General features: G+C 41.1%; 1 protein-coding gene across 4 annotated transcripts in view; it reads left to right on the top strand.

Annotated features, from left to right (window-relative positions):
- The window catches only part of TNIK (TRAF2 and NCK interacting kinase), a 388169-nt gene extending 380301 nt beyond the window's left edge, over positions 1-7868 (top strand). For all 4 annotated transcript variants that reach the window (XM_033957992.1, XM_033957989.1, XM_033957990.1 and 1 more), the window contains 2 exons: positions 3462-3601; positions 5528-7868. In XM_033957992.1, coding sequence (XP_033813883.1) covers positions 3462-3601; positions 5528-5611 — 224 coding nt within the window. In that variant the 3' untranslated portion in view covers positions 5612-7868. The remainder of the gene's footprint in view (positions 1-3461; positions 3602-5527) is intronic.
- Positions 7869-13664: the final 5796 nt, after the last annotated feature.

Genomic DNA, 13664 nt, shown 5'->3' with positions numbered 1-13664 from the left:
AGCCTGGCCGTTTATCCGGGTTTTGGAAAGTCCCGAGCTCCAGCCACATCTGGAGGGTCTCTGAGCTAGTGCGGATGAGGTCACACACATCTGTGCATGCTCGGAGGTCTTCCGGACACAGGCCAGAGGTCGGGAATGAAGAAAATAGGCCTGGGGGGGGGGCTGGAGGCAGAACAAGGAGGTGCTGGAGGTTGAATGGGGTGGGGCCATGTGTCTGGTAACCCTACCCACAAGACATAACACAGCATGTATGTATTTGTGTAACTAAATCTATTAATATGTATCTACACCTATTATACACTATTCTCGCTAAATTGAGTGGGAATCCTCTACCTACAGATCTGCCAATGGGAGGGGGAATTGTTGTTTCATAATCGCATTTTTAACAGTGAGGGGGGACAGGCATGCTCTGCAAGATTCCAGTGATCCTGTCTGTCCGTAGCAATTGAATACACAATATTGAAGCACTGCCCCCTACTGGCAGTACTGCAATTGGAGGTCTCCTGCTCAGCTTAGAGGGAACAGTGCTATATATTTTGTAGATAAATAATAAGCAAAACTTATTTTCATTTTTGGCTTTTATTTTTCCAAATTACTTGCTATTTCTGGCTTACCTCTGTGTGACCTGATTTTGAAAGATCCAATCAGAAACACCTTAAACAGAGGTTATCCTGTTATTTTCCAAGATTTCAGCTTCCCAGCAAGACTATAAAACTAAATACAGTATACCTTTAAATGTGCATTGTACAAAAGGTATACTTGATTCTTTCCCTTTTATTTGGAAAGAGGATGGTATAAAATACTTAGGTATTTGGTTGAATAAAACACTTGAAGAGACAATGAGAATAAACGAAAAATTTTTATTACAAAAAGTAACAGAGTTATGTGAGCAATGGAATCCTTTACATTTGTCATGGTGGGGAAGAGTTCAAACTGTTAAAATGATGATTTTGCCTGTAGTTTGCTATCAATTGGGAATGATACCAGTGTTTTTTCAGGGGTCTTTTTATAAAAAATTAAATAGTATTCTGGTTAAATTTATTTGGCTGGGTAAAATTGCAAGAGTGGCTCTAGTGTCTTTGCAAAGACCAATTGAGGAGGGTGGGGTAAATTTTCCCAATTTTTATAGGTATCATCAGGCCTATATCATGCGCCAAGGTATGTATTGGGTCCTCCCAGAGCTTTTGGAACAATTACCAGAGTGGTTAAGGGTGGAGAGATCACTTATTTTTCCACTTAGGCTTGATCTTCTGCTTGGTATAAAAGTGCCTAGAATACGTAAAGACAATAGAGTATTAATGGATACTTGGAAAACATTAAGATTTGTAGATAAATTAACTAGTGATTCTATTTTAAAATCGAAACAGCAGACTATTTGGGTAAACTCCAAGATACAAATAGGCGGGTTTAAGATTGTCTGGAAGGATTGGATTAAAGCAGGTATAAGATCCTTAACGGAAGTAATTGATAATGGTAAGCTGCTTGATTTTTCACAATTGCAACATAAATATGGTCTGAATAAAAAACAAAGTTATAAGTGGTTGCAATTGAAGCAGGCTATTCAGGTGGGGTTCCCTGAATGGAAATCTTTAAATGATCATTACAGCTTAGAATTCTTATGTTTCCAGGCAGATTTTCTGGGACACCAGGCCGCAAAGTGGTATAAAATGATATCTAATTATTTGAATAAGAAACCAAAAAATGGATTAAGAGATATTTGGAGCATTGAGATTAAGCATCAAATTAATGCATCTCAATGGCCACGTATTTGGTCTTGGAGAATTAAAGGTACGATGTCGGCATCTATTAGGCAAACATGGTTCTTTTTGTTGCATAGAGCATTCTGGACCCCTACTAGATTACAAAAATTAGATTGCTCTAAGTCTAATAGATGCTGGCATTGTAAAATTGAAATTGGAACTTTAGACCATCTTTTATTTTATTGTCCATGTATTCAGGCATTTTGGATATCAATATGGGATCAAGTTAATATATTGATGGAAAATCATGTAGCATTATCCTACGACACAGTGATTTTTGGAATGTGTATGAGGGCCAAAAGTCAAATATCTGCAGCAAACAACAAATTATTGATGATTCTTACTGGAGTGGGAATTCAACAAATAACGACTAATTGGAAAGACTGTTCTAGATTGAATTGTAGTTTTTGGTGGAACTCAGTTTGTCATTTATATAAGATGGAAAGATTTCTTGCCGTACAGAGGGGATATTTTAAAAGGTTTAAGGAGGTGTGGAGGCCATTAATTGAATATTGTAATGATTAAGGGTTATTCTTTTTCCTTAGGGGATAATTTGTAAAAATGGGGGGGAGGGAGAGTCTAAATATGTATATGTTTAGATAAAATATTTTGTTGATAGGGGAGGGGATGGGAGGTGGGTGGAGGGAATTAAAACATGTGTAATAATATTGCTTAAGAATGTCAAGTGAGTGATGTGAATTACTTGTAATAATATTGTACACTTGTTGAAAGAAATAAAAAGGAATAAAGATGAAAAGAAAAAAAAAACTAAATACAGTGGTACCTCGGTTTGCGAGTACACTGGTTTGTGAGTGTTTTGCAAGTCGAGCAAAACATTTGCAAAATCGGCGCTTCGGAAACCGAGTGTGCCTTGATTTACGAGCACCCCCCCCCCCCCCCCAGTGATCTGGCACCCTCCCCCCCCCCGTGATCCGGCACCCTCCGCTCGCGTCGCACATCCTCCCTGCCACGATCCAGCATCAACCTACCCACCCGATCAAATTCCTTACTCCCATTGGCACCGGCACTAACGCACAGGACATATCGGTGCTGGTGCCCGAAGATCTGCCTCTTTCACGCTGGGCCTTGAGCATCTGCGCATACTCAAGGCCTTCAGGTTCCCATTCTCTCCGAGATTCTCTGAGATCTGAGAATCTCGGAGAGAACAGGAACCCGAAGGCCTTGAGCATGCGCAGATGCTCAAGGCCCGGCGCGAAGGAGGCAGATCTTCGGGCATCGGCACCGACATGTCCTATGCATTGATGCCGGTGCCAATGGGGTTAAGGAATTTAATCGGGTGGGTGGGTGGATGCCTGGGGGATGCCGGATCGCGGCGGGGAGGGGGTGTGATGCGAGTGGGGGTCGCCGGATCGCGGGGGGGGCGAAACAAGCGGGGGGATGGCGAATCACGCGGGGGAGCCTACATGAGTGGGGGGAGCAATGCCGGTTCTTGGGGGTAGAGCAGCGCCACTGGCCTCGGGGGATGGGAGTGGGTGGGAACGAATCAAGCGAGTTTCCCTTAGTTCCTATGGGGAAACTCCCTTTGATATACGAGTATTTTGGTTTACGAGCATGCTTCTGGAACGAATTATGCTCGTAAACCAAGGTACCACTGTAGATTTATTTTGTTATATGGTAATTAATATTGCAGCATTTAGCATTCAGAATTGAAAAATTGGCTTTTTTGTTTTGTTTTTGCAGCCTACATTCACTCCAACCAAATAATGGGCTGGGGAGAGAAAGCTATCGAAATCCGTTCCGTGGAAACCGGACACTTGGATGGAGTGTTTATGCATAAACGGGCTCAGAGGTTAAAATTTTTATGTGAGAGGAACGATAAGGTAAACCTGCTTCAGAACGTATATTTTTGAATGGAATATAAACAGTCACTTGAGGTTTTACAGATTTTTTTTTTTATAGAATTCAATTTAAGATTTTAATGCTGACACACAAAATTGTTTTATACTATGGAACCCAGTTATCTGAACTCTCTCACTATTCCATATACTCCAACACGAGTACTTAGATCATTTCAAGATAAATTAGTTTTACCTGCAGTACAGAGGACTAAGGGTTAGAGTCACTAAGTAAACCGATCGTGTACCGATCGGTTTGTGACCCGATTTCCTTCCGACCCGATTCACTAACCTCTGTCCCGATCATCCTCCGATCCGCGCATGCAAATGAGGGGGAACGACATTGAAATGATGGCAGGCAGCGATTCACAAACAAAAACCCCGCAACACCGACTGGGCTGGCCAATCACAAACAAGCGACTGCTGGGGGACCAGTCGTTCACTGCTTTCCGCCTGCCATCTCCTGCTCTGCCTGCTGTCTACCCAGACTTTCCAGCTCTCTGCCCCCGACTCTCTGCTGCTATTTTCTCCTGCCACCCTGCTCTGCTCTCCTGCTCCTTAAGCCCCGACTCTCTGCCTTTTTCTCTGCCCCTGAATCTGCTCTCCTGCTCCTTATGCCATGACTCTCTGCCTTTTTCTCCTGCTGCCCTGCTCTGCCCCGCCCCGGCCCAAATCTCCTCTCCTGCTGCCCTTATCTGCCCCAAATCTTCTGCGCGGCTCTCTGCCCCAAGCGTTGCCCTGGCCTTCCCCCACAGTGTGAGCCTGTGGGTTTTAACCTGCGGGTTTAAAGTGGGTTAAAACCATGGGCTCGCTGGGCTAGTAAAAGTTAAAAAAAAAAAAAAAGTTGCGACTCAGACGCATGCGCAGACCATCTACAGATTGCACACTAGCGGGATTGCACACTAGCGATCCGTGCAGTCGGAGGGAGGCATTCCTTTTTTTCCCAATTAGCTTTTGGAATGAAGTCGTCAATTACTGAACATATTAAATTTTTTTATATAGTTTATGTTAAGTGTGATTGTGTGTTTTAGGTCTTTCCTAAATTTGGTGGAGTTCTTTACTTTTTATTTTTTCTTATGAATTTGGATTTTAATGTGAACTGTCATAAGCTTTGGGGGGATATCAAATTTTAATAAACATAGAATAGGAAGAATTTGTCTGAGAATAGTTTTGTTTCCGGAGTTCCCCCAAACCTGCGTTCCCATAATTTTGTGGTCTGTGTGGTTAGTGATAGGGATATTATGATTGAGCTCTACTGAAATTCATACCTTGTATTAGTCATGAACAATGTGAGGTAAATTTGTGAAGTAAATTTGTGAGGTAAATTTGACAAAATTGAAAAGTCTGCTAGTAACAAAGGCCTAGAAAGAGTTAATTTGATGGTTGACTTTAACGGGACTTTGAATTTACGGGGAGGCACCACAGTACTTGATTCAGGCCTTGAAAAAAATATGTTCCAAATCGCAGGTTGCGTTCACAAACGGCAACGAAACTGTCACTTGAATGTGTCCAGGATGTGCATTATAAAAAGACCTGGATGTCAGCAATTTCAGTAGCTGGCCCAAAATTATGGAATGCGCTGAATGGACCATTAAGATTATGTTCGAACTTTGGATCATTCAAAAAAACTGCTTAAAACTCACTTATTTGTAAAAGCCTTCTATGAATAGGAAACTACTGCTTTGATGTAATTATTTTCTAGGATCATTTTTACTTGTTGAATTAATTTTTTTGTTGAGTCGGTATTTTAGAATGTTTTTATTTGAATTTGTATTTTTGGTAGGTCTTTCATTTTATGTATGTTTACTTGGTAATCCGCCTAGTTGACGGGTGGAATAGAAATTCTTTAAAAAAAATAAATAAACATGAAATAATCTGTAGGTGTTTTTTTTTTTTTTCTCCTTTGACCAGGTATTTTTTGCATCTGTTCGATCTGGAGGAAGTAGTCAAGTTTTTTTCATGACTCTCAACAGAAATTCCATGATGAACTGGTAATGAAACTACCACCCGGCCCTTACCCCTATGGCATTATTTCTAAAAAGAAGGCCACTGAACTGATGGCCAGGCGTATATGGCCTTGCAGAACACACTGCTTCCTTCAGGACTACAGTACATTTCGTGGTTGGGAGATCTCCAGAGGTGCGACCTGGTCTTGAAGCAAGAAAAGACATACACTTCTGAACTGGGAATACGGACATTTGAGGCCCACATACTGGCTAAGCTGTGTTATAGTGGCTTTGTGGATTCTTACCTTTTCTTTGTCTCTTACTTTGTAAGAATGGGGAAGGACATAGCGTTGAAAATAAGCCAGTTGTTAATTCCGTCTGCCTGCTATAGCATTAAATATAAAGTATGTTTTAAATTTACAGATTTAAAATGGTGAGACAGCACAATTAATGTACCTTTACCTTTGCTCTGAAGGCCATAACTGTATAGATGGGTAATTTTAGAATCTTTTGCCTTCATTGTTTTAATTGTTGCATTTTGACAGCAACTACTTAAATGGATTTTTAAAGAAGAGTAAAAGTTTCCCCCTCTTTTGGGAAACGGAATTTTAATGGCTAAACTGCTAGCCTTAGACTAATAAAATCTTAATGCCATTTCTGTCCATCTGTCAATCCATATGTTATATGGAGAGTTACATAATGGTGTGTGAGGGTAGGAATGGTAGTGGCGTTTATTGAGTTATCCTCAGAGGAATTAAAGGGTCATTAGCATATCATTCCCATTGCTATATTATGCAACAGATCAGGGCGAATCAGTGGGGTGAAAGTATGTTGAGGAAAAGGTCATTCAGGTAACAACACAACGTCAGTGAATGCACAGAGCCATCTGACCTAGGGAATGTATTGTTGCGAATCCCTTGTGTGGCGAAAGGCCCTAGTCTTTGTCATCCGCTGCATAATCCAGGCTCACTTAACAATATCACCGCTTTGTTTTATATAATGGTGCCACATTCTAGAATTCAAGAACCTTGCAGGAACACCGGAAGCTTCCGCGATGCTTGTGTTCTCCTCTGTGTAAGTGGGAGAGAGGTGGTCGGTGGCCGATTCTGAAGAACTACAAGGAAAAAAAAAAAAAGAAAACTCTACAACCTACACTGTGAAATCCCGAGGTTACAGGACCTAGGAGCAGTTTTCTGTCTAAAATTCTGAAGATTATCATTTTTGATTTCTCCTCCTTCACCCCTCAAAAAAAAAATTACCCAGCATACAGTAAACAACCACATCTGTGCAGAAATATGTATGTATTTAGTTTGGGTTGAAGTGTATCCTTACAATTTCTGGCTCAGATGATTCCTGTCTTTAAGTGGGTGTCTCATAATTCTTAATTCTTTTCACTAGCTGCAAGCATGGCTGCCTGTGGTAATAGGGTATTGGATCTGTGTTGCGCTTCCTGTTTTTAACCTACCTCGTTTGATTTGTTTTTGTAATGCTGTTGGATTACAGCAGCGTTATCCTCCTTGGACCTATCAAGAACTTCAGTGGCAATTTAAATTGTGAAGAAATTGGGTCGGCTAATTGTTATCCGCCCTTCTCCCTTCCCTGCCCGCTTCCTCCTGCAATCATGTACCCTAATGTAGGTAATCCGTGAGGAAAGTCTCCAGAAAACGGGTGGATGCATAATTGGCAACAAACCAAAGCTCGGATAGAAATGAAACCCAGCAAAAGATCAGAGAAAAGAATTCCTTTCGAATCTCTCCTTGTTTCTGAGGCCTTCTTAGCTTCTCTGTATCGGTTTTTTAGCAGGGTTATACGAGTTCTTCTGTGGCGTTTCAAGATGCCACTGCAAAAAAAAAAAAAAAAATTTAGCAATAACTTTTGTAATTTAAATTAGTCGCTGCTTTTATTGTTAAGAGACAAAATTCACGTCAACTGGACAACCTCACTCATTAAACAATAGGATTGCCACCGGTTCTTTATAGTGTTCTTATAATTATCATAAATCAGAAGCTTGATAAATTATGTTGCAACTCAGTGAGACTTTTTTTTTTAAATTAAGTTTAAGACATTCAAAATACACAGCTTTAAATATTTTTTTAATTATTATTGTAGGTTTTAAGATACCACGATAAAAATAAAAGGGAATCGTGTTTAATCTTAATAAGGTAGCTGTGAATGTATTAAAAACATGTTGAAAGGAATCTTGGGAAGCAAATTTTTAATGAAGCCTTGTTTACACTCTGTACGAGCATAATCTAGATCGAAACATTCGGGTGCCAACTGAAATAAAACATGAAATTGAAACATTAGACCCCCGACTGATCTTTTCTATAAATAAGTAGCGTTATATCATGACTTATTAACCAACTGTGGGACCTACTCGTATGTACTAAGTGGCATTTGCTCTTTAGTGCAGGAATTAGCATGCACGAAGGTTAGTATGGGCCTGCGTTAAATTTATTTTGGTGTGTTAAACAACTACCGTGTTTCCCCAAAAATAAGCCCTAGCATGATTTTCAGGGTAGGTCTTACTATAAGCCCTACCCCCGAAAATAAGCCCTAATCACCGGCAGCAGCGCTTCCCCAAATGGCAGTGTCGGCAGCACAGGCTGAATCGCGGCCTACCTTCTCATTCCCGGCCGTTCTGTGTTGCTGATGACATCATCAGTGATGCGGCAGAGGAACGCCCAGACTTGAGAAGGGCAGGCCGCGATTCAGCCTGTGCTGCCAACACTGGCCTAGTGTGTTGGTGCCCAAATCATTGTAGGCGCTGCTAGGCTCTTCTACAACTAGCACCTCGCTTTGAATGACGTACTGTTTTCCTTGGCGCCTACCGAGTTTGGTGCCATTCATAGAATCGGATTCTCTTAGCGATGCTGAAAGTTAGGTGGTGGTAGGCGTTCTACTGCCACCTAACTTAATTGGTTTAATTGGCGATAATTGATGCGATAATTGACTGCATCATTTAAAACCAATTTTTTTTTTTTTTTTTTTTTTTAAGTAGGCACCTGTAGGTGCCTATAGAACAGGCCGCCAATGTCCCATCCACAGAGGCGCCTACAATCAAAGTAGCTATGGCTTGCGCCAGAAGTGACCCTAGGTGCCGATAGGAGCCACTGCGGACACGATGCTCAGAAAGTAGGCACATAGACCTGTAGGCCAGTAAAACCTGGTCTACATTTGCCCGCAATTCTGAGACCAGTGCCTGCTTTGGAGGCATTGGCCAATCCAGCACCGGTTGCAGAATCCAGCTCTTAGTGTTTGTGTTATGTATTGAAAAATTTTATAGTTTGTCTATTTGGATATGGTTATCTTTATTTGAAATACACTTCCCCCTCCGTATTCACAGGGTTCGAGGCATAAAACGCGAATAATATTCGGGCCGGTTCTGCCCCTAATCCCCGCTTCCCCCAGCTATTTTTAATCCCTGAAAGCCCCCCCTTAAGCCTTACCTCAAGTTTTATTAAGATTTATCTACGCAATATCATTTATTTCAATGTGTATAACATTTTTTAAAAAGAGGAGGACAAAACAAAACATTGAGTACAAATTATATACGTTCTAATACAAATTATATACATTCTACTACATAACTAGTACAGAAGGCAAAGGGGATGAACTACAATCTTTAAAGAAAGAGAAGAGACATTTAGGGAAGAACACATTTGGTGGGAACACATAAGAGAAAAAATAGAAAAGGAATAAAAAAGATAATTTTGTGACCTACTCGTAGGGTTAAGGTCTAAAAGATTTAGTGATTGGTAAGTTATGCTGCCTATGTTTCGAATGCGTCCTTATAAAGAAAACTTTTTAAGGAACGCTTGAATTTTTCTAAGGAAGGTTCATTACGTAAGTATAATGGTAAATTGTTCCAATGCTGGGGTGCTGGGTGAGAAAATGGTAGATCTCCTGGTCCCTATTATTTTTAAAGAAGGAATAGTTAAAAATGCTGTTGTGTTGAATCTAAGTGCCCTAAATGGAGAATATGGTATCAAGAGACGATCCAGAAATGTCGGAGCATGTGATTGTTGAATTTTAAAAGTTAACAGTATAAATGGCTGCCTTGAGTTCCCGTAGTCTTTCGAGCCATTTCCTGTGAACGATATGCACAGGGCAGGAGCGTGGGAAGATCGCTCCTGCCCCGAAAACCCGCTAGACCACCAGGTAAGGCTTAAGGGGGGGGGGGGTGCTTATATGGCTTAAAATAGCCCGAAAAATGAAAGTGATTTTTTTTCATTTAAAACCGCGAATAAGCGAATCCATAGATACGGAGGGGGAAGTGTACAATTTTTCCTCCACAGATTTCAAAGCGGTTTATTATACATCGAATAGTAAGCAGGTAGGTACTCTTTATCTGTCCCGGCAGGCTCACAATTTTACTATGGTAGCAACATCACAAGATCATTTTTTCACTATTTTGGTAGGTGCTGAAATAAATTGCAAACACTTAAAAAAAAAACATGTAAAAGAGGAAGGCATGACTCTAAAGCAGGGATCTCAAAGTCCCTCCTTGAGGGCCGCAATCCAGTCAGGTTTTCAGCATTTCCCCAATAAATATGTATTGAAAGCAGTAGATACACATAGATCTCATGCACATTCATTGGGGAAATCCTGAAAACCCGACTGGATTGCGGCCCTCAAGGAGGGACTTTGAGACCCCTGCTCTAAAGGGATGCTGTTTTCTAAATCATGACCGTCTACAGCTGGGGTGTATTTGCATGCACTGCTTTCATTGTATGCTAATAGATCTCATGCATATTCATTGGCGAAATCCTGAAAACCCGACTGGAACGCGGCCCTCGAAGAAGGACTTTGACACCCCTGCGTCTACAGTAAGTATTGATGGGATTCATTTATAATAACATTCTTCACCATCATTTAAAAAAACCCATGGTGAACACCCTTTAATCCTCAGGTGGAAGTCTTGCAGTGCTGTCTATGCAAGTATGGCGCAATAAATTCGTACAAAAACAACCATGTTCCTTCCTGATTTGAAGAACATTGGTTTCTGCCCTCTCAGAATGTTCTCATAATCTCCTTAGAGGAATTCATAAAATTAGCAACCTCTCCTTCCTTAATGGCCTTCTGCCACCTTAAATGCTAAAGCCGAAGGGGGGACGGGGAGGGAGAGAGAACCAACAGGTGCAGAGGATTACCAAACATGGGTTGTCACAGTAACTTTGTCCTTGTAAGAAAGATGGGAAACAATTTAAAAAGTACAGCAAGAATACAGCCATGGCAGTTAAGGAGATAGATTTCTAAGTGGACATGGAGACATCCTATTCTATAAAGGCATTTGGACACTCAAATGCTTTTACAGAATGTTACCTGGTTTCAGGGTGCCTGTAATGTAGAAGTCCACAGTTGAGAATGACACGGTGACAAAATTCATCACCATTCCCGTCCCCACGGATAACCATGGGAAACCATCCTATGACATTCTTTAGTGTCTCTCTCAACCTCAGTCCTTCTACACCAGCATTCTTCAATGTAAGGCTTGAGGGTCAGTGGCTGGGCCCATTCACACACTCTGATTCTTATGTGAGCCAAGTATAGGATAATGAAGCCATTGTGACATCACTGCTGAGGTTGTCTCTTATTGGTAGAATGAAGCATTATGACATCCTGGTATCAGCTCTGGATACCAGAGACTGTCACTCTTTAGTGTCTATCTCAACCTCAGTCCATCTGCATTCTGCACCAGCATTGTTGAATGCAAGGCTTGAGGGTCAGTGGTTGTGAGCAGTCATACTCTGATTCTTATGTGAGCCAAGAATAGAATAAAGAAGCCATTGTGACATCACTGAAGTGATTGGCTCTGAGGCCACATTACCGTAAAGATGTGCTGAGAGTTGAGTCGGTTCAGCGAATGGCCACCAGGATGGTCTCAGGGCTCAAGGATCTCTCGTACGAGGAAAGGCTGAACAAATTGCGGCTATACTCTCGAAGAACGCAGGGAGAGGGAAGACATGATTGAGACATTTAAGTATATCACTGGTCGTCTCGAGGTGGAAGATGATATTTTCTCTCTTAAAGGGCCCTCGGCCACAAGAGGGCATCCGCTGAAAATCAGGGGCGGAAAATTTCATGGCGACACCAGGAAGTATTTCTTTACCGAAAGAGTGGTTAATCATTGGAATGATCTCCCAGTGCAGGTGATCGAGGCCAGCAGCACGCCAGATTTTAAGAATAAATGGGAAGGGTATTTTGGATCCCTAAGCAAGGTTCAGCCTTGGGGCCTTAGACGATTACAGCAGTAAAAATCTTCAAATAACAATACAAAGAATGGCATTAGATAGATTGTGAGCCCACCAGGACAGATAGGGAAAATGCTCGAGGACCTGAATAAATTGATGTAAACCATTCTGAGTCCCCCTGGGAGAACTGTATAGAAAATGGAATAAATAGTGTGAAAAGCTTCAGCCTCTGATAATCAGAACTGGTATTGTGACATCATAATGCCACATCCCACTAATAAGAGCCAACCCCATCAGTGATGTCACAATGGCTTGATTGTCCTATACTTGGATAACTTTTACTACATTTTGATTTCTAGACTGGCGCAGTGGTTAAAGCTACAGTCTCAGCACTCTGAGGTTGTGGGTTCAAACCCCATGCTGCTCCTTGTGACCCTGGGCAAGTCACTTAATCCCCCCATTGCCCCAGGTACATTAGATAGATTATGAGCCCACCAGGACAGACAGGGAAAATGCTTGAGGACCTGAATAAATTCATGTAAATCATTCTGAGCTCACTTGGGAGAACAGTATACAAAATTAAATGAATGAATGAATTACAAAAAAAAAAAAAAGGAGGTGCTGTGAACTGAAAGTCACACAGAGCCTGAACATCTGATGCAATGACACCACAGGATTCATTTAGCAATGACTAGAGTTTACTGACTTTCTGATCCTAGTGGGTTAATGTTTCTATCAGAATGAATTGAAGTTGAATGTATTAGCTCTGATTTGAGGACATCTTTTCCTTAACAATCTCATTTTGTTATGCTCCTCTTAGGGTAATTAGGGTCTCTTAAACCAGGTCTCGGATTAATTCAAACGTGTGTGCTCCTCTTCCTGTTTGATCTGTCCAGGAAAGTCAAGGGGTATAAACAAGGGAAGAGCCCAGCGTGAGCTCTCAGAATCCAACGACCTGAACTGCAGGGAGCTATTGTCTCCAGAACCGGTACCCCTTGAGCCGGGCCTTAAAGCAGACTGGATGTCTCAGAATCAAGGAGTTCAAAACAGAGGGTGGGGCAAAGAGAATTTCCGGACCCAGCTCCCAGTTTCCGACTCCTTTCTGTTGTGAGTGGAAGACTCCCTGCCGTGAATTGCGTTACTCCTAGACCTGAGAGTATTGTCGATTCTGACAACAACCAACCCCTTTGACTTTAGCATTTCTTAAATTAAACCACCGTAACTTGGCAGCGGGAGGAAGCAAAGCGTATACAAATTATTTCTCTGGGGATGGGTGCACACCTTTAAAAGTGCTGCTTGCAGGCAGAAGTCCATCAAAAGTAACAGTTCATTGGCTGAAGTCCATCTGTTGTCCATAGCTTTAAAGCATGTTTTCTAAACTCACAGTACAGGTGTCAAAGTCCCTCCTCGAGGGCTGCAATCCAGTCGAGTTTTCAGGATTTCCCCAATGAATATGCATAATCTAAAAAAAGCAGAGCTATATATATTCAAATGTAATGCTTCTAAAAATTTATTCACACCATACACTGTTATAAATACAATATGCTAATAAAATTTCATATAAATCACATAAATATTTGTAATTGTATTTCATGTCTAATAAATACTCCAGAAATCTTAACAACCTACACAAACCAACCCACTAAAAGTTCATATCAAAAATGCACTATTGTCCATATCATATATTAAAAAATCTTCAGTACTGTGTAATTCTTCACTTTATAGGTTTATTTCTCCATGTTCCATAAACTAAACTAAACCTTAGGTTTGTATACCGCATCATCTCCATAAAGATAGAGCTCGGCACAGTTTACAGGAAAATTCAATAAATGAGGGAAGGACATAATAAGAAATTAGAGGTTAAGAAGAGGATAGCTAGCTTTACATTTTAAATAGATAGCTTTACGT

Source organism: Geotrypetes seraphini, chromosome 9 (assembly GCF_902459505.1).
Source record: "Geotrypetes seraphini chromosome 9, aGeoSer1.1, whole genome shotgun sequence".
NCBI lineage: Eukaryota > Metazoa > Chordata > Amphibia > Gymnophiona > Dermophiidae > Geotrypetes > Geotrypetes seraphini.
Note: the sequence above shows the minus strand (reverse complement) of the source record. Positions and strands in the feature narration are given on the sequence as shown.